Genomic DNA, 16,090 nt, shown 5'->3' on the forward strand with positions numbered 1-16,090 from the left:
CCGGGACGTGCCTGCTCGGCTCTTGGCGTGTGTGTGATTCCATCCTGGCACGGAAACGCATCCTTGCTGGAATGCCGGGAGCATCCCGCCTGCTCCCGGAGTGCACCACCCCACTGGGTTTCATCCCAACCTTGTTTATGGACCCCCCTTCCTAAGGAGGATCCTGCACTCCTCCATAGAGGAAGCAGGAAGCTACCCCACACTGCCAGTTCTCATCTCCGCAGTGCTTTGCAAACAGTAACTAATTAATCCTAATTAACTCGTTACCTAATTAGAGCCCAAGGGCTCTCCCCTTTGCAGGGAGATGGGAAATTCTGGCACCTCAGGGGATTTTTTTTCCAGCCCAAAACCTCCATGTTTGCTTCACACCAGCGTCAGACCGTGCCCTTTGTACTCTCCATTGCTGCCAATCCAGGGAGAAAAACCTACTTTTTGGGGTTGCTAATGCCAAAAAGCCTGGAATGAGCATTTTTCCTCATCTGGATAGCTGGCACTGGGAATACTGGCATTCCCAATGCCTCCTGTGCCCACCCATCCCAGGGGAGCCCACTCTGGTGTGTGCTTTCAACCATGTTTTTATGTAAAACATGGGATTTTTGAGGAAGGAGACAAGTAGGTGGGTGGGATGAAGGTGTTTCCCAAAGAATTCCCTTTTCATATGTGTGCCATGATCTGGGACACAGGCTTTGGGAGCACTGGAAAAGTTGTAGGGGATCCCAGTGTCACCACTCAGGAATCACATTTCTCACCGGAAAATCCCAGTTTGAAACCCATAAAAATCTCCTTTTCTCTGCTGAGTCAGCTGGAGCTCCTGGATGGATCTGGTGCTGGTGGAATAGGAAGGACACACTGCTCTGTGTAGGTCTAACGGCCCCGTGGCTTTGCAGAAACCCTGTGGTGGTGATTCCAGCATGATTTCCTTCCACTGCTGCCTTCCGTTCCTTTTAATCACGGTTGGATCTATCCTGGGAGCAAAACCAGCCTTGGAATCATATTTTTTTCGGCAGGCAAGCACTAATTTCCTTCATTTTCCAGCCTGGGATGGAGCTGGGCATGGGTTTTGTTGTTCTTTTTTTTTTTTTTTTTTTTTCCCTGCATACCAACCACCTTCCCAGGAAAGGGGCCCCTTTCCCACACCCAAGATTAATCCACCCAAAGTAGGGTCAGAAAAAAAGCCTGGAGTGTCACTTATCCCAGCCAGTCCCAACAAGGAAAATCCCAGGAGATGTTCACCAATCCTTGGTGGATCCCACAAGCTCAGCAGTGACCCATGCTGTCTCCTCCCAGTGCAGATTTGGGATTGGATAACTCCACTCCCCCTGCAAAAAAAAATCAGAAAATGCCTAAATTGGTGCCGAGGTTTAAAACCACCAGTTTCTTAATCACAGGGGGAAAAAAATCCCACAGCAGAAGTGAAAGTCCTGATGGAAATTAACCCAGCAAGGGTGAACTCAGACATCAGGGGAGCTCTAGGGGGGATCCAGGCTCTCCCAGTGTTCCATTTTTGGGTGACACCAATGCTGGGTGGCAACTTCTGGGTGTCAATATCCGAAAACCAGATAAAAAGGGAGTTTTGGAGCTGGTGGCTCAGGTTCTTGGTTGAGTCATGGATAATTAATGGATCTGGGGACCTTCCAGGATGGGGAAGTGCTGGGTGATGGGGGATCCCAGCTGGTGGGTGACAGAGCAGGGGGAATGTGGGGAGGGCAAGGGACAGAGGTCCCACAGGGGATGGTGCCTCTGTCCCAGCTCCATTGCTGTGGCCAGAACCTGTTCCAGGGGTTTTGACACCCCAGGCAGCTGCAAAGCAATGTCCACTCTGTGGGGGAGACCTCTTGGGATCCCATCCCATCCCAATCTTTTCCCATTTCCCACCTCTCTCGAAGGCAACACTTCCTTTCAGGACATCCCTCTCCTCTCCATCCTCCTCTGTGACAGAACATTTTGGGAAAGCATGAAAAAGAGCCTTAATTTTGTGTTTGGTTTGTTTGTTTGTTTGTTTGTTTGTTTGTTTTAAGTAATTTTAAAAGTGAAAACTCAGAAGCTCCAGAATGAGTCCCCTGGACTAGGAGAAGAGGAATGGACGGGATTTTCTCTTCCTTCCCCTGTGTGCTGTGTCTGTGGATTTGGGGAGCTGTAAGAGACCCACAGAGGAGCTGGGGGGACCCTGAAATTGGGGGAGACCCTGAGAGGGGCTGGAGACCCCCTGGGAAATGAGGAGGATCCTTAGGGTGATGAGGAGGTACAGGGAGGACTGGGGGTGTCCCTGAGGGGCTGTGGAGCCTCAGAGAGGGGCTGAGAGGGGGAAACTGAGGGGAATTTGGGGGTCTAGAGGAACTGGGGGGGGTGAGGTATTAGGGGAACTAGGAAGGGCTGGGATCTGCAGGGGGCTGAGGAGATTTGGGGGGCTAAGGGATTTCAGGGGGATTGAGGAGAACTGAGGGGGGCTGAGGAAAACCAAGGGGGCTGAAGAGAATCAGGAGTTCTGAGGAGCTTTGTGTGGGAAATGGAGGGGTGACAGCTTGTGGGGGCCTGAGAGGAATTGGGAGCATGAGGAGCTTTTGGAGGGGCTGAGGGGAATGGGGTGGAAGAGTTTTAGGGGAGAGGAGGAGATTTTGGGAGGGTCTGAGCAGATTTTGAGGAGTCTGAGGAGATTTGTGGGGCCTGAGGAGATGTTGGGGTGGTCTGAGGAGATTTGGGGAGGTGGGGACATTGAGGAGTCCTGGAGGTGCTGAGGGAACTTGGGGGGGGTGAGGAGATTTGGGAGGCCTGAGGATTTTGGGGTAGTCTGAGGAGATTTGGGGAGGTGAGGACATTGAGGAGTCCTGGAGGTGCTGAGGGAATTGGGGGTGTGAGGAGATTTGGGAGGGCTGGAGGAGGCTGAGGAGAATGGAAGGAACTGAAGGGATCTGGAGGATCTGAGGAACTTTGGGGGGATCTGAGTGGAACTGAGGGTCTGAGGAGATCTGGGGGATCTCTGAGATTTGGGGGTCTGATTGAAACTGAGGGTCTAGGGGGATCTGGGCATTTGAGGATCTTTGGGTGGCATAAGAGGAACTGGGGGGCTGAGGAGATTTGGAGGCTTCGAGGAGATTTTGGGGGATTCCGAGGATATTTGGGGATGTGAGGACACTGATTAGTCCTGGAGGCAGTGAGGGAACCATGCGGTTGAGATTTGAGGGATCTGAGACTTGGCAGGGTCAGAGGAGAACTGAGGAGATATAGGGCATTGAGGAACTTTGGGTGGGCTGAGGGAAAATGGGTGTCTGTGGAGATTTTGAGGGTAGTGAGGTGAACTGAGTGGGCTGAGGAGATTTGTGGGTTGCAGAATTTGGGCAGGTTGGTGATGCTGAGGGTGTGGGGCAGGCTGAGAACGGAGGGGATCTGGAGGGTGAGGAGACTTGAGGGAACCAGAGGGCTGAGGAGATTTGGGGGCCTGAGGGAACCAGGGAGCCCTGACAGGGCTCGGGGGGCTGAGGAGGTTCGGGGAGCCCTGCCGGGGCCGAGGGGAATGACCGGGTGAGGAGGTTTTGGAGGCTGAGGGAACCGGGGAGCCCCGACAGGACTGAGGAGGTCTGGGGGAGCTGTGGACACTGAGGCGTCCTCCCGGGCCTGAGGGAATCGGGGGCTGCGGAGCTATGGGGAGCCCTGCCGGGGCTGCGGGGAGCTGAGGGGGCCTGGGGAACCAAGAGGGCTTGCGGGGCTGCGGACACCGGGGACCCCTCCGGGGGCTGAGGGAGCCGGGGCTGCGGAGCTCCGCGGAGCTCTCCCGGGGCTGCGGCGCTTTCGGGGGGCTGCGGGCCCCGGGGAGCCCTTCGGGCCGGGGTGCCCCAGCCCAGCTCAGCCCAGCCCGTCCCTGGGCGGGCGGTGGCGGCGGCGGGGCCGGGCGGGCCGGAGGCGGGGGCGGCGGCGGGGGGGCGGCGCGGGGCTCCATCTTCCTCCGTGCGGCGGAGCCGGCGGGACGGCGGGGCACCATGGCTGTCGGTATAGGAAGTGTCTTTTTTTTTTTACCTTCCCCCCCCTCGCTTTATTTTTTTTTTTTATATCCCTCATCCCTCCCTTTCCACCCCCCGTTCCCTCTCCAAAACACCTCAAAACCCCCCGAAACCCCCCTCACCCCGGGGGCGAGCGGGAAAAGGGGGACCTTCACACACTCCCCCCTTCCCCCCCCGCCCCCGCGCTGCTTTTTATTCATTTTTCATCTAAATCAATATTTTAAAAAAATTTCCCTCCTTTTTTCCCCCCTCACCCCCCCCCTTCCCCCTCCCCTCAGCCCTGCAGAACATGGCGTCCCCGTCCTAGCGTTTTAAAAATAAGCCGGGGCTGCCATTTTTGTTTGCCTTTTGTCTGCGAATTTTAATAAAAACGTCTGAGAATGTGGGAGAGGCGGCGGATGGAGGGGGGGTGGGGGGAGCACCCAGCCGGCCCACCCCCCCTTCCCCAAACCCCCCCTTCCACCCCCATCCCCCGGCCTTTTTGTCTGGCAAACCCCCCCCCCCCCCTCCGCAAATCCCCTCCCAGGTTGAGGATTTCAACTTCACTTAACCAAACTTCGCCTTTTTCCACCTCTTTTTTTTTCATTATTATCATCATTATTCCGCCAACCCCCCTCCAAGCAGGAAGAAGAAGGAAAAGAGAGAGAAAAAAAGGGGGGAAAAGCGGGGGGAGCATCGAGGAAAATACCCATTTACCAGGATTTTTCCTTTTTCTTTCCCTCTGGATGGTCTAATGGAAAAGTTAATTGCAGCCGAACGTACCTATTTTTGTGGATGTTGCATGTTTTGGGGGGGGGAGATTTGCTTTTTTAATGCATTCTTGGCTTTTTTTTCTGACTTTTTTTGCTTACAGGAGGTGGCAGAAGCAGCGCAGGGGCTGAATATTATCATTACCATCATCATAATCACCATTATTATAATTTTCACCATTTTAATTCCTTTTCTTCTTCCTCTTCTCCTCCTTTTCTTCGCTGTTTTCTGCATTAACTGGTTTTGTCTAGAAAAGTGGTCTCGCTGGCTGGAAGGTCTAATGGAGGGGGGAGATATTTTTTTCATGGCGTTTTTGGCAGGAATGCGGCAGCTTTAGCGAGGGACCCAAATTTCTGTGGCTGTGTCCCAGAGGTCTGTCTGTCCCTCTCCAACATATATTTAGCCATATACTATTTATACATCCATAATCTCCCGGCCACGTCGGGGGGCCTGGGGGGGGGAGCTTAGAGCTGGCGTGGCCACAGTGATGGATTTGAACCCAGGAATGATGAATTCGATGATTTTGATTTCTTTTTCTCCCTTCAAGGCTGGAGGATGCTCCTTGTTGGGTTATTTTTCCCCCCCAAGCCTGCGGTCCTTCGGATAGCAGCCGGGTTTTTTAACCTGGGGAGGATGGAGCAGGTGAAAGCGGCTTCGAGCCTGAGGCCTTTGAGATTATAAAGTGATATTTTAGCAGAGAGGTAAAAAAGTTTTTTTAAGTCCCTCACGGCGTGCGATTTGCCAAGAGGCGGAGGGTCCAGGGCAAGGGGATGGATTTCACCCCCAGTTTTCCAGCCAGCTCCCCATCCCTCAGCTTTCCCAACACCTCGGGGGTGAGCAGGGCTATAAAAAAAACCCACTATTTTTTATTTTTTTTTTGTTGTTTTTGTTTTGTTTTTATTTTCCTTTTTTTTTTTTTTTTTTTTTTTTGTTGTTTTCTCTCTATTTTCAGGCAAAACCCCACGTTCCCACGGGTCGGGTAGGTCGGAGCCGCTTCGCTTTTGTTCCTCCGCTGTGGGATCTCGCGCGCCGGGGGCTGGCGGGGGGTTCGGGGTGTGTGAAGTTGTCCTCCTCCTTGTCCCCCCGTAGAAAAACGCCCCACGTGCAGCACCCGGTCTCAGCTAGAGCTGGAGATGGACGCGGATAAGGGGAAGCAACGCCAGTACTCGCAGAGGTGGGCATGATGGCTGGATGGAGGGGGATCACAGGGAGGAAAAAAAAAAAAACAAACCAACAAAAAAAGCCCTGCTTTTGTACATTTACAGCTTAAAATAGCATCTAATGCAACGGTGTGCATGCATGTGATGATGTGTGTGCTTATGAAAATAATATATATATATGTGCACACCAGGATCCAGGTATTATATGTCTATATATATTTCTGTATAAGCGGGGGCATGGTGTTTTTTGGGGGTATTTTGGGGGTGTGAGGGACTCCTTGCCTACCCCCTCTGCAGGGAGGGGACCCCGCTCCCAGCATATGTGTGGACCCCTTGATACAATATTTCCCTTTTAAGTAATGTGCCTTTATATGCGTAAAATAATAACGTTCCCCCTCAACCCCCCCACCTTCTGCTTTTTCCCTTCAAAATGTGGATTTTTGGTCATTGGGCGCGATGTCAGGACAAGTGCATGTTGGATTCGGTGCTCTCACTCCCTCCTCAGGGCGATCCCCTGCCTGTGCCTCGGTTTCCCTGCGTGCTGTCACCCAGGAGTGACCCCCCCGTGCTGCTGGGGGTGGGCATTTGCCCCAGGCTGATTTGCGGTGCTGCCTTTGCCTTGCAGGGTGCCTGGCTGGTCTCTTTTGGGGCAGGTGGATGTATTTGAGGTCTGGGGGAGCAGGGCCCCCTCAGGCTGGGGAGTGGTGTGTTTTGTGGGGTATGTGTGCCCCGTGTCTGGTGTGTCACCTCATGGGCTCTGGGTCTCCCTGCGGGCTGTCCCCGTGTCCCCTCTGCTGGGTCACTGGACCCAAACTGTGGATTTGGGGTCACACTGCCTTGGCCCCCATCCTTTGGGAGTGCTGCCACCCTGGTCCCCCCTCCTCCACCCCCGAGTTGGGCACTGTGTGGGGGTCTCCAGCGTGGCTTTGCCTCCCCTCCCGCTTGCCACTGGTGCTTGGTTCCTCACCCTGCCCCGTGCACCCCTTTTCCTGCGCGGGGACCCTCGGTCCAGGCTGGGGGCTCATTTTGGGTTGGTTTTGCTGGAAATGCAGAAGGAGAAGCCCCAGCCCAGGGCCCTTCGGGGGGCGGAAGCCGGGGGTTTAATTGGTTCCATCTTGGGTGAATTCTTGTGGTGTGCAGGCCACCCCCTCCCCGAGCCACAGGGGGCTCGCCCGGCGTTCCTGCTTCGCAGCCATGCCTGCCTTCTGCCCCCTTCGCCCTGGGCTGAATCCTTCCTGCATGAGGACACTCTGGGCAGGAGGGATGTGTGTTCCCTGAGGATGGTGTTAGATGCTGCTTCCTACCCTGGTGGCTTTGGGACGCAGGTTTTGTGGATGGGCACTTGCTTTCCCTCCAAAACTCCTCCTGCTCCAGCTGAACCCCAGGGAAACTTGTTCTTAAGAGGAGACAGCAACCACGGCCTTGTGTTTTGGGGGGGAAACTGAGGCATGGTGGAAGGCAGAGCTGGGTTCCCTGGTTCAAGGAGCATCCCTGGAGTGGGCTGTGTTGGGAAGGACGTGCTGGGGTTTGGTGGGGCGCGCTCAGGGTACATCCATGCCCCGGCTCGGTTCTCCCCCGTGCGCCGTCTCTGGCTGCCGCCGGCTTTCCTGCACTCGCCGCTTGCCATGGGGGGTGGGACCTCTGCCCTGATGCTCTTGCTGGGATACTTGGGGACACCAAACTCGCTGTCTTGCTCGCTCGAGGACACGTTTAGCTACCAAGTGCTGCTCTGGTCACCCCGAATCCCTCTCCCCTCTCCTCCCAGACCCCCCACTTTCAGGCTGTACCAGGTTGGTGGTCGCTCACCGGTCCCTGGGAGCTGCCCCTTTTCTCTCGGCGGTGGCGTGAAAAGAAATCTCTTGTTTCTTTTTATTTCAGCGAAGGCGAGACAGAGAGGGCTGCCAAGGTAGAGGCGTTCCCTAGAGAACTGTAGCTTGACTTAGCGGCAGTTGGGTAGGAAGTTGGAAGGCTCTAGTGAGCTCGTGCCCACCCGTGCCATCATCTACCTCCCATCAATCTGGAGCCTCAGCGACACGTCTCCCCAGGCAGCTGCGCCCACCTGGCTCCAGAGGCCACCCTGTGAGTACCAACCACCGCCGACCCCGACGGCCCCGGCACCGCCGCCCCCTCGCTGCCACCGCCCCCGCTCTCCCCTCGCCACCCCCAGCCCTGGCTTGCCGGCTTCTCCCGCTCTTCCCTCCCTGTGGGTGCGGAGGCCTGGAGGATTTTGGTCTCTTTTTAGGGTGCTGCTGCTTCCCCCCTTGGCCCGGCTGAGCGGTGATGCCGGGTGCTGTGCTGTTCTGGGGAATTTGGGTTTCAGCCCATGGTTTTGGGGCTCCGTGCATCTTCCTGCTTTGCTTTTCCCACATCCCTCTCCTCTGGCTGGGCTGCTTGGGTCTCCACCATGCTTTGGGCACCCACCTTGTCCCTGGGGATAACCTTCGACAACCCCTCAGCAGCCAAATCTGGTGCCTGTGGAGGATGTCAGGGGCTCTTCCCACCATGGTTTGGACCACAGGACCCCACGCCACTGGAGATGTTACCCAAGAGATACCCCCTGCCCAGCCAAAAAAACTGGGGGGGCACAGAGAGCCCTACCACCCTCCCGTGCCCTGCAGAGCTGGGGGGAGACGTGCCGCAGCATTCCCTACCCTTCATAATTTCCATTTTAATGGATTTGCTTTTTTTTCCACCTTTGCTGCATGTCAGCTTCCATTTTTCATAGTTAGCTGAGAATAGAGAAAAAGGGAGTTTTTATATATATGTATATATATATATACTTTTTTTTCCATCTGCCTTCTTCCCCCTCCCACTCCGTTTCCCAGCCCCAGAGAACGGGACGCCGCTCCCGACGAAACACTGCACAATTTGTAACATTAAATCGGGACAGGAACAGGGATTTTTATAATTATTTTGGCAACGCCGACCATTTCTTCCCTCTTGTTCATCCAGCTCCGAGTGTGGTGGTTTTGCAAATAATTTCTCATTTCTTTAGTAAGCCCTCCTCAGGTGGGGGTGGGGAAACACGTGATATTTGTGCTTTTCTCCCCAAAATACCCTTTGTGCCTCTCCAGCTTTGCAGGAAGGATCCTGGGACCGATGTAGGGTTGGTGCTGTGTCCTGGTGATGGTTTGGGGGCCACACTGGTGGCTTTGATCCGTCTGGGTGCTGCTGCCGGCTCCGCTGGAGCCCGGCGTGCTGTCGGGACAGGGAGGAGGATGGACAGATGGACGGATGGGAAGGACAGAGGTCACGGGGCACCTGCTGAGATGGGGGGATCAGCTCCAAAAAACCCTTTTCTAATCATAGCTCCAGTTTCCTGTTTTCCCACGGCTGCTCTGGGGTGGGGGATTGCTGCCGGGGTGCTTGGTCATGCCTGGGGGGCTCTGAGCCCTCCTGCCTGAGCTCCTGCTCCCTGCCTGTCTCTGTACAAGGCATTCCCTGCTGCCAGCTCTGCTTTTGTCCCTGGTTCTCGGTGTCCAGCCCCTCATGCTGGCACTGGCATCCCTCATCCCATGCCCATCATCCCAAGAGATCTTATATATGTGTGTATATATACACACACACACACACACACATAGCCAGTGGGTAAATGCACGCTGTGGGCGGCCTGTGGGTACAAATATAATTACACAAAGGAGCTGGCAGCGGCTGCGTCCGTGCTTGGGAAGGTGCATTTAACATCCCCAGCGAGTTCCTGTTCTGTGGCTCCCCCTGTGCCGCTGGGATCTGGACCTGCTGTCACTTCCAAACCCTAAAATTCGGTGCTTGAGCAGCGGGAGGTGACCTGGAGTGGTTCAAGACTGGGAAGGGGAATTCCCAAAGCTGATGCCTGGGTGGTGTCCTGGGCAGTCTGTGGTGTTGAGGTCTGCCATGGGAAATTGCTGCCATTCCTTGATACCCTGGAGCACACCCCGTCCTGTGCCAGGCTGCTCTGTAGTGCAAGGGGCAGGTGGTTCCTTCCTCCCTGCCTTGGTTTCCTCCCAAAATGGGCACGGTCCATCCCACAGCTTCTTCAGGCTGGGGTAGCTGCTGGGATGTTACATTCTGGTGGGACCAGGATTCCCTTTCTCTGGGTGGTGCCCACCAGCCTATGGGGAGCTCAGAGCGTGTTTGAAACCTGGGGCAGCAGGTGTGAGGAGGAAGAGGAGGAAGGCTCATCATCCCCAAATCCTGCTACCCCCAAAGCTTCTGGGGATGCAGGGTGCTGGAGGCATCGCTCTAGTTTCTCCTGGATTCCTTGCCATGGCCTGGTTTATTTTGGAGCCTGAGCTCCTGTGGGATCCCCTCCCATGCATCCCATCAGGATCCTACAGATGCTTACCCTCATGCCCCATAATGGGATTTGCTGGGGTGCTGATGCCTGGTGATGCTATGGGCTGCTCTGCTGGGATCATCCTCTTGCTGCCTCCTTCCAGCTGTTTCCCATTACCCAAAGATGGATTTAGAATGAATTTTCCCAACACCTTCAAGCGTCTCCATAAATCTCCCAGCCCTGCTGGTTCCTGGTGTTCCTGTTGAGTTGCTCCTGGGTGTCACAGGCACTTCACTTGGCCTTGGAGGTGTATTTTAGGGGGATTCAGCTGGGATTGCTGTTGGGTTCAATGTGCTACTGTGCTCACCCTCTTCCATGGCAGTGTCCCATCCACCTCTAATCCCTTCCTGGATGGGAGAAATACTTCCAGAGCTTGGGAGACTTGGGGGTTTTCCCCAAATTTCAACTTCCTCCTTTTCCAAATAGTGTCCTAGTGCACTCCCCAGTGTTTTGTGGTCTTTGAGCAGGCAGGTGCTTGGTGTCCCCCTGATCCTACAGGAATTTTCATTGGGGGAGATGCTCGGGGGGGGGTTCCCCAGTCCTGCCCCCCTTGCCAGCTCCCTGCCTTTGCTCATAGTTTGGGTCTTGCTTCTTGGGGGGGGGTGATGGTTTGTTTTGGGGGGTCCAAGGTGGAAGGGCAGGGGGACGTGTGGCAGCCAGCCGTGTCCCATAACCGCCCCCCTCTCTCCCCAGGATGGCGGAGCCTCGCTTCAACAACCCCTACTTCTGGCCTCCCCCCCCCACCATGCCCAGCCAGGTAGGACCCCTGCCCTGGGATTCTGGGGGGAGGGAGGATGAGTGGGTGTGGAGGGGGAGGCTGGGAGTCCCAGGGGTCCCAGTTCCTCTGCCCTCACCCACCTGTCTGCCTTCTGCCCCCTCAGCTGGACAACCTGGTCCTGATCAACAAAATCAAGGAGCAGTTGATGGCGGAGAAGATCCGCCCCCCTCACCTGCCTCCCACCTCGGTGGCCTCGCAGCAGCCCCTCCTGGTGCCCCCCTCTCCTGCTGAGAGCAGCCAGTCCATCATGTCCCTGCCAAAGCTGCAGCAGGTGCCAGGGCTGCACCCCCAGGCCGTGCCCCAGCCTGACGTGGCCCTGCACGCCCGGCCGGCCACCAGCACCGTCACAGGTACTGTCACACTGGTCCCGCCGCTCTGGGGGGCAGAGGGGGATGTGGGTCCCCTCAAAACTAATGCTCTATCCCTTTGCCCACCAGGGCTGGGGCTGGCGTCCCGTGCACCGGCCGTCAGCACCTCGGAATCCAGCCCGGGAACAGGGACCACCACCCCCTCGACCCCCACCTCCACCAGTCAGAGCCGCCTCATCGCCTCCTCGCCCACCCTAATCTCAGGAATCACCAGCCCCCCCCTCCTCGACTCCATCAAGACAATCCAGGGCCACGGCTTGCTGGGAGCGCCCAAGGCCGAGCGGGGCCGCAAGAAGATCAAGGCGGAAAACCCTTCGGGGCCGCCGGTGCTGGTGGTGCCCTACCCCATCCTGGCCTCAGGGGAGACGGCCAAAGAGGGGAAGACGTACAGGTAGGCACCCCCCTGCCCGCTGTGGGGGCCGGGGGCCATGGCGGGGAGCCCCCCCACCCCAGCCCGGTCCCTGCGGGGTTCTCCCCCACACCCTCCAGGTGTAAGGTCTGCCCCTTGACGTTCTTCACCAAGTCGGAGATGCAGATCCACTCCAAGTCGCACACAGAGGCCAAGCCCCACAAGTGCCCCCACTGCTCCAAGTCCTTCGCCAACGCCTCCTACCTGGCCCAGCACCTGCGCATCCACCTGGGCGTCAAACCCTACCACTGCTCCTACTGTGAGAAGTCCTTCCGCCAGCTCTCCCACCTCCAGCAGCACACCCGGTGAGGGCCCCGCCCAGGGGCTGGGGACACTTGTTCCTGCTGGCCAGGGAGGGGCACCCCACACCCACCAGTCTCTCCTGACATCCTTTATATGGCCCTGCCCTGCTTGTTGGTCCTGCTGCCATCATCTCCTTCGTCATCATCCCCCATCATCTCCAGCACCTTCATGGTTTCCACCACACTCATCGCTCCCACTGTGCTCATTGATTCCCCCCCATGCTGGCTGTCCCCATTGCCTTTATCATCCCCACCACACTCATCATTTTCAGCACTTCCATGGGCTCCTCCATGCTCATCATCTCCACTACCTTCATCATCATCATCATCCCCACCATGCTAGTCTGACACCACAGTCTTCATTATCCCCACTGTGCTCAACATCTCCACCACCTTCCAAATCTCTGGTACCTCCATTGTCTCCACTGCCTTCTTTCTGACCACGTTCACCATTGCCACCATGCTCATCAGCTTCATTACCTTTATTGCCCCCACCATGCTCAGCCATCTCCACTGTGCTTTTCCCCACCACTTTCTTCATCCCCACCACCACCACCCCATGCACCCACCTTCATCTGACCCCACCATGTCATCTGTCCATGCATGCCAGTCCATCTCCTCCACACTCACCAGTTTCCAGCACTTCCATCCTCTCCCAGTCCCCATCTCTCAGCCCTGTCTCCCTCCCTTCTCCCCTGTCACCTCCTGGGGCACAGATGTCACTGTGCCCACTGTAACCCTGTGACCGTGTTCACAGGGTCTGAGGGTGAGGGAAGAGATGAGGATCTGACTCCATGTTTCAGAAGGCTTGGTTTATTATTTTATGATATATATTATATTAAAACTATGCCAAAAGAATAGAAGAAAGGATTTCATCAGAAGGCTGGCTAAGGATAGAAAAAGAAGGAATCATAACAAAGGCTTGTGGCTTGAACTCTCTGTCCGAGCCAGCTGGGCTGTGATTGGCCATTAATTAGAAACAACCACATGAGCCCAATCCCAGATGCACCTGTTGCATTCCACAGCAGCAGATAACCATTGGTTACATTTTGTTCCTGAGGCCTCTCAGCTTCTCAGGAGGACAAATCCTAAGGAAAGGATTTTCCATAAAAGATGTCTGTGACATAACCCCCCCACCCCATGTCTCCCCCTCTTCTCCCCTGTCACCTCCTGGGGCACAGATGTCGCTGTGCCCACTGTAACCCCCCATTCCAGTGTGGGATGGGGTTGGCATTGGCACTGGTGGTGGGAGGGGAGGTGACAATGACAATGTGTGTGTCCCCAGAATCCACACCGGCGACAGACCCTACAAGTGCCCGCACCCCGGCTGCGAGAAGGCCTTCACCCAGCTCTCCAACCTCCAGGTCGGTGTGGGGGGCCCCGGGGCAGGGGGCACGGGGTCACCGTGGTCCCCCCCTGACTCCCTGTGTCCCCTCAGTCCCACCAGCGCCAGCACAACAAGGACAAGCCCTACAAGTGCCCCAACTGCTACCGGGCGTACACGGACTCGGCCTCGCTGCAGATCCACCTGTCTGCACACGCCATCAAGCATGCCAAGGCCTATTGCTGCAGCATGTGCGGCCGTGCCTACACCTCGGTGAGCACGGGGGATGCCCCCAAAGGTGCCCAGAGCCCCCAGCCCCCCGCTCACCCCCCTGTGCCCCCCACAGGAGACCTATCTGATGAAGCACATGTCCAAACACACGGTGGTGGAGCACCTGGTCAGCCAGCACTCGCCGCAGCGGACGGAGTCACCCGGCATCCCCGTACGGATCTCCCTCATCTAAACGGGGAGGGGACAGCACCCCCCCAGCATGAGGAGGAGGAAGAGGAGAGGGAGGAAGAGGAGGAGAAGAAGGAGGAGGAGGAGGACGAGACCCCCAGCGCCGCGGGCCACGCCCGGGCCGTGCTCCTGCCCGGCTCCCGCAGGTTTGGTGACATCCAAAGACGGTTTCAGAGCACTTTGAATCTCTGCGGTTTGGTTTCTTTGGGGGCGGGGCAGTGGGGTTGGGGGTGTTCCCCCCTGCCAGGCCCCACCCCCCATTTTTTGGATACAAATATATATATATATATATATATTTATTGGCCAAGAACTTGGTGCTGCTAAAGACCAGAAATTCACCCCAAAAACGAACCGTGGATGGAGCAAAAAGCAGCTGGGGGGGTGGGGGAAAGTCCCACCACCCCCCCCACCCCCCCCACAGACTCTGGGCCCAAGCGCCTCCATTTGGGGTTGATTTTTAACCATTTTGGGGGTTTTTTGTGTTCTTTTGGGGTCCCTTTCGAGGGCGAAGCCGCGGGCAGAGCTGCGTCCCCCCGGTGCCGGCCCCCCCATTCCGCAGCCCCAGTTTTGGGGGGTCTGGGGGTCCCCCTGCTTTGCCTTGTGCCTGCCTGTACATACCCCCTGTATAGAGCCGGGGGGCACTCCCCCCAAACTCATCTATATTCTGTACTTTTTGGTTCATTTTGGATATTAACTGTGTTATTTTTTATACACTTTTTAAGCCTTAACTCAGCGTTTCTTTGGGGTTTTTTGTTGGTTTTTTTTTTTCCAGGGTGTTTTATTTACCTTTTATTAATTTTTAACCCCTCTGTTATTTTTTACCCCCCCCTATTATTTTTCCCCTTATTTTTTACCCCCCCATTATTTCTCCCCTCAATGTTGTACGATATCAATATTGTAACCTTTTTTGTCAGCATGTTAATACTGTGTAAATACGCCTCTTATACACTTAGCCCCCCCTTTTTTCTCCCCTTCCCCCAAATTTTGGGGCTTTTTTATTTTCCTCGCTGCCCAGCCAGGCCAGGCCTCCCTAGAGCTAGTTGGTACCTTATTAAAAAAGGGAAAAAAAAAAAAAAAAAAAGAAAAAAGAGGAAAAAATGGACAAAAAGTTGCCCCTGTCCCTGTTGTTGCCACCCCCTGTCCTGCATTGTGGTTCCTGGAGAAGCTGGGTGGGCCACGGCCTCACAGCGTGGAAAAGGAATGAAACCCCCCCCAGCCCAGCCCCTTTCCAAAAAAAGAGAATAAAAGAGAACAAAAAAAAAGACAAAAAGACCAGAACGGGAATTAATGAAACTGGGGGGTTGTGTTTGGGGGGAGGGGACTCCTCTGTGGGGACATCTGGGGACACAGGGGGGGCCTGGTCCCTGTGGGGCTGCAGGAGGGGAGGGTGAAGCTGTGGCTCGTCCTCAGCAGGGACATTGTCCCCAGAGTTTCCCCAGGGCCAGGGGTGGCACAGAGCTCCTGGTCCTGGTGGGGCTGTGGGTGACCCAGTGCTGGGGACACCAGCTCTGGGGACAGGTCACTCTGGCCACCACTGCTGGGGACACTTCACCATGGCCACGGCTCTGGTGAGACCTCGCTGTGGCCACCTGGGGACCCTCCAGGACCCTGTCACCACCTCCAGGGACACCTCATGGTGGCCACAGCTCTGGGGTCAGCACAGAGCCCCAGGGCCATGTCACAGTGGTACCATCTCCATGGTCACCAGCTCCAAGGATCTGTCACCACCGTGGCCACGGCTCTGGGGACACCTCACCACTGTGCTTATCAGCTTTTGGGACACTCTTATCAACATCAGTGCTTGGGGACACTGCACCATGGCCGTGTCACAGCCACCAGCTCTGGGGACACCTCAGTACAGGGGCTACAGCCAGGGCCCCCTCTCCAGGCCCCTCAGCTCCCGGGATGTGTCACAGTGCCAGGACATCTCCAGGGACATGCCACCACCTCCCCGACCTGGGGACCCTGTGTCCCCCTAAGCACTGGGACCTGGGGGTCACCTGGAGGTGTGGAGGGTGCCACTGTCACCACAGTGATGTCCCCACCTTCCAGCTGGGGGGCAGGAGGGATGCCCAGGTCACACAGGTGACACAGAATGAGCCCTGTCCCCACTGCCCACAGAAGTCCCACCAGCCTTGGTGGCACTTGGAGACAGCCCTGAGTTCCTCCCTTAGTTTCAGGGGGAAGAAATTTGGAGGTGGGAAGTGAAGAAAACTGGGAAAGTCCCAGG

General features: G+C 56.2%; 1 protein-coding gene across 2 annotated transcripts; it reads left to right on the forward strand.

The window, feature by feature from the left end:
* The first annotated feature begins 3,929 nt into the window (after positions 1–3,929).
* Positions 3,930–15,132, forward strand: ZNF362 (zinc finger protein 362). 2 transcript variants are annotated; one of them, XM_066564051.1, is made up of 10 exons: positions 3,930–3,984; positions 5,698–5,724; positions 5,835–5,919; positions 10,914–10,977; positions 11,102–11,348; positions 11,436–11,757; positions 11,856–12,080; positions 13,363–13,441; positions 13,516–13,674; positions 13,748–15,132. In XM_066564051.1, the coding sequence occupies exons 1-10, from the start codon at positions 3,975–3,977 to the stop codon at positions 13,862–13,864; spliced, it is 1,335 nt and encodes a 444-aa protein (XP_066420148.1). In that variant the 5' UTR covers positions 3,930–3,974; the 3' UTR covers positions 13,865–15,132. The 2 variants fall into 2 exon arrangements, with proteins under 2 accessions (XP_066420148.1, XP_066420149.1); XM_066564052.1 differs by having other exon boundaries at positions 11,890–12,080; positions 13,748–13,868.
* Positions 15,133–16,090: the final 958 nt, after the last annotated feature.

The sequence above is a fragment of the Molothrus aeneus genome, chromosome 21 (assembly GCF_037042795.1).
Source record: "Molothrus aeneus isolate 106 chromosome 21, BPBGC_Maene_1.0, whole genome shotgun sequence".
Classification (NCBI taxonomy): Eukaryota; Metazoa; Chordata; class Aves; order Passeriformes; family Icteridae; genus Molothrus; species Molothrus aeneus.

Excerpts from the sequence above, each read along its gene's own strand:
- ZNF362 (XM_066564051.1), top strand. Across the intron at positions 11,758-11,855 it reads AAAGAGGGGAAGACGTACAG|GTGTAAGGTCTGCCCCTTGA; the intron begins GTAGGCACCCCC and ends CACACCCTCCAG. Across the intron at positions 12,081-13,362 it reads CACCTCCAGCAGCACACCCG|AATCCACACCGGCGACAGAC; the intron begins GTGAGGGCCCCG and ends GTGTGTCCCCAG.